Genomic DNA, 4,216 nt, shown 5'->3' with positions numbered 1-4,216 from the left:
GGGATCGCCTCGTACGCCTCGCCATATCTCCCCATATCTCCCCATACCCCCCCACCCCAGATATGGCACCTGGTACGCCTCGCCCAGCTTTTGCAACTTTTGCTCTCCTTCCATATCTCCCACCATATCTCTCCATATCTCCCCATATCTCCGAGGCACCTGGTACGCCTCGCCCAGCTTTTGGAACTTCTGCTGCGCCTCGGGGTCGTCCGGGTTCTTGTCGGGGTGCATGCGGCGGGCGAGCCTACCGCACCGCCCACGCGACTGAACCCACACTGGATTCGGTACTGTGGGGGCATGGTACTCGTCCGGGTTCTTGTCGGGAGGAGCATGCGGCGGATCAGCCTCAGGCTGGAGCGCTTGATGTATTATTCTACCATCATTTGTAGCGAATAATCATGTTTGAGCAGTGCCATCCTTAGAAGCAGTGGGGCGCGCTTTTATTAATGAATTAATGAATTAATTAATTAATTAATTCTACCAGTCTTGCCATCACCATTGCTATTCTCATCATTAGCGTGAGGTAGGAGCGCTAGGTGCACTCTTAGTCTGCCAGTCTTGCTGCATCTCGTCGTTAGCCTGAGGTAGGAGCGCTTGATCTCGGCCGCCTCGGCCTCGCGGTCCACCTCCAGGATCTCGTAGTATGCCAAATCCTGCGCCGCGTCGTCGTCCCCCGAGCTGTCGCCGCCCTCCTCCGCGCCCACCTTCTTCTTCTTCTTGCTCTTGTCGCCGGCAGCGGCGCCGGCCTCGCCGGCCTCGCCGCCGGCGTCGCCCCCTTCCTCGCCGCGCGCCGCCGCCGCCTCCCGTTCCCGCAGCTTGGCCGCGCGCCGCTCGACACGCTTCGCCTGCCGCGCCGCCGCCGCCGCGCGCCGGCGCGCCGCGACAAACTCCTTCATCTCCGCGTCCTCCTCGTCGAGCCTAACTCGCGTTAATTCGTGTTAATGAGTCGGGCTTCCTCCTCGTCGAGCCTAATTCGTGTTAATTCGTGTTAATTCGTGTTAATTCGTCGGGCTTCCTCCTCGTCGAGCCTCTGCAGTCTCCTCTCAGCTCGGCACGGGCTCTCGCAATGCAAGATCATCTGACAATCACAGTACTATGCAGTCTCGTGTCAGCTCGGCACGGGCTCTCGCAATGTAGTATAACAGTCCGCACCGCCTCTCGCAATACGACATCATCTCATCTCCTACAAGACATACCTCTCGAGCTCGTCCGGTAGGGAGTAGTGGATCCAGCTACAACATCATCTCATCTCATACAAGACATACCTCTCGAGCTCGTCCGGTAGGGAGTAGTGGATCCAGCTACAACATCATCTCATCTCAGACAAGACATACCTCTCGAGCTCGTCCGGTAGGGAGTAGTGGATCCAGCTACAACATCATCTCATCTCAGACAAGACATACCTCTCGAGCTCGTCCGGTAGGGAGTAGTGGATCCAGCTACAACATCATCTCATCTCATACAAGACATACCTCTCGAGCTCGTCCGGTAGGGAGTAGTGGATCCAGCTACAACATCATCTCATCTCAGACAAGACATACCTCTCGAGCTCGTCCGGTAAGGAGTAGTGGATCCAGCTACAACATCATCTCATCTCAGACAAGACATACCTCTCGAGCTCGTCCGGTAGGGAGTAGTGGATCCAGCTACAACATCATCTCATCTCAGACAAGACATACCTCTCGAGCTCGTCCGGTAGGGAGTAGTGGATCCAGCTACAACATCATCTCATCTCAGACAAGACATACCTCTCGAGCTCGTCCGGTAGGGAGTAGTGGATCCAGCGCCGGTCTGAGGCGGACCACGTCTTCCCCTGCGACGCCTCGTAGATGGCCTTCGGCGTCTGCGCCGCGCCGCGTACCACCTGCGTCGCCCCCGTCAGCGCGCCGGCCACCGGCAGTGCAGCGGCCGCCGCGAGCCCGCCGACAGCGCCACCGAGAAAGCCTCGGACGCCGGACTTTTTGGCGCCGGCGTACGGCAGCGCAACCTGGCGGAGTCGGAGGGTCGGCGGCGTCGCGGGTCGGCGGCGAGGGGGCGGGCACCGCAGCCGCGGGTGAAACGCGGCGCAAGCCAATGCAGACGCAAAACGAGCGGGGAGGTGGTGGTGGTGGTGGATATCCCTCTGAGGGGTGCGGCGCACTACAGGGGCGGGCCGAGGGGTGGCGCAGCCCCGGAGGGCAGCGCGGAGGAGAGAGGCGGAGCGCGGGCTGTGTCTGCGCTGCGTGGAAGCGGCACGGGCGGCCGCAGCGGTGCGTGCGCGCGCCAGCGAGACGGCCCCGGCGGCGATCCCGCCGGCGGCGAGGCCGAGGCCGTTGACCGTCGCGGTGCCGACGTGCTTTGGCTTTTGAAGGCCCATCGCAGCCATCATCTCGTTCATCTCGCGGTCCTCGAGCGTCTGCAGGGCGAGGCGATTGACGTCAGAGGAGTGCGAGGCGCCAACCGGCACGGGACATGGATCTCCAGACCAGAGAGGCGGTAGCGGAGGGGCGGCGCTTCACCTTGGCATCCTTCTTTGACAGCTTGCCGTCCTGCTCAGCGACAACGATGGCGCCTTCGCTGGCCTTCTCTTTCTTGGGCATCGGGCGAGCTGCGTCGGCGCGGCGCGGCTTGCGCCCTCCTTGAGTGTACTCGTAGACATCAAAGAATTCATGCGCATGTTCTAGGGTCGCAAACTTCTAGCTGACACGCGCGCCCCGTCGAGCCTCGCGCTGCGGTCGCACCGCCTACCCAAGTCATATGCCACGGCGTGCGATCTAGATTCAGCACACGCGCCTCTGCTCCTTGGCCCCCTTTTTAAGAATTCCCGAAGAAGGGAGGGGAAAACGCACGACAGGCGAGGCGCGCGGGCGACGGCTTCCTTATTTAAGAATGTTAGAACAAAACTCCATATCACGACACTCCCCTTTTTCTGCCTTTTTTAAGAATTCTTAATATATTGGTGGCAAACTTCTAGCTGACACGCGCGCCCCGTCGACGATCGAGCCTCTCACGCTGTGATGACAGGTGTGCACTTTTCTTTCGGCGTGCAACTGGATGTGATGTAATAGAGGTTAAAGAGGTTCGATTTATATGAGACGAAAAATCTGACGGCTAAGGCCGAGGCAGAAACGGTTTTCTGCTTTTCTCCGCTTATCTCACACGATTTTCCTGTGAAGAGAAGCGGTGGAGAAACGGACATTTCAAACTCGGTGTCGAACCACCAGCCCGACGCTCACTGCAGTGACCTCTCTCCGATGCCATCCGGCCGTCCGGCGGGGTCGGCCATACAGCGGTCGGTCGTTCCAGAGGACAGCAGCATCACATCAGCGATGTCGATTGTGCTTTCGCTTCCTCCCGTCGTCAACTTTGCGCAGACTAAGGAACCCTTCTACCTCGGCGACTACAAGATCAACTGCTTCGTGCCGCAGAGAAACGCCGACATGCACCTGGACACGCGAGACAAGGGCATCGTTGGCCACCTTTGCCGCGGCCGTGGTTGGGAGCCTGCGATCACCAACGGCATGCTGAATGCGCTGCAGCCGTCGTAGACCGTGGCTTGCTCGGCAACACCATTCGACTGCACAACATCGCCATCTCCGATCGCCCCGGCACCGTGGCCTAATCACAATCATTGTTGCCAACAACAACGAAGCTGGCAGGAAGAGTGCAAGTCCAAGCGAAGCCGCTCGACGCGCTGCTCTCGCGGACGAGCCACGGGTGGATTTCATTAAGATCGACGTGGAGGGCTTCGAGGCCAAGGCGTGGCTCGATAGGCGTTGTCACACCACATGTACACATGCACATGCACATGCACATGCAGTCATGCACATGCACATGCACATGTACATGTCATGTTGTTGTGCATGTGCATGTTCATGTTGCCCCACCTGTGGGCGGTCACCGGGGTGACGTCACGCCTCAGCGAGCTGGATCCGGGAAGGGCATGGGGTCACGCGGGCCCTGTCTGCAGCAGCAGTGCTAACTGAAACGACAAAATTCCGGATGGACCGGAGAGTGTCTACTCTCTTTCGACGCACCGTGCTCGGGCCCAACGAAAAGCTGGCTGGTGGTCGCGCGCGGCGCGTCGGCGCCCTCTCCAACTGGTTGGGCACCTCGGCTGGGTCCATCGGCACGAGGCCCGCCGCGTCGGGTAGCCCCGCGAGCGCATGGGCGGCCGGCGCGAGCGGAGGACGATGGGCCGAGATCCGCAGCTTGTGCCAAAAGGGGGGGTGGAGCC

At 60.1% G+C, this 4,216-nt stretch overlaps 1 protein-coding gene across 1 annotated transcript; it reads right to left on the bottom strand.

The window, feature by feature from the left end:
* Positions 1–155: 155 nt before the first annotated feature.
* Positions 156–2,601, bottom strand: EMIHUDRAFT_447131 (hypothetical protein; the record flags this gene model as incomplete). Its single annotated transcript, XM_005783715.1, has 5 exons — positions 2,499–2,601; positions 2,264–2,395; positions 1,749–1,987; positions 580–918; positions 156–244 (listed from the first exon to the last, which is right to left on the bottom strand). Coding segments are annotated over exons 1-5 (879 nt in total), but the record flags the coding sequence as incomplete, so codon positions are not given.
* Positions 2,602–4,216: the final 1,615 nt, after the last annotated feature.

This window comes from Emiliania huxleyi (genome assembly GCF_000372725.1).
Source record: "Emiliania huxleyi CCMP1516 chromosome Unknown EMIHUscaffold_1775, whole genome shotgun sequence".
NCBI classification, from domain to species: Eukaryota; Haptophyta; order Isochrysidales; family Noelaerhabdaceae; genus Emiliania; species Emiliania huxleyi.
This window is presented reverse-complemented; position numbering and strand designations above follow the sequence as displayed.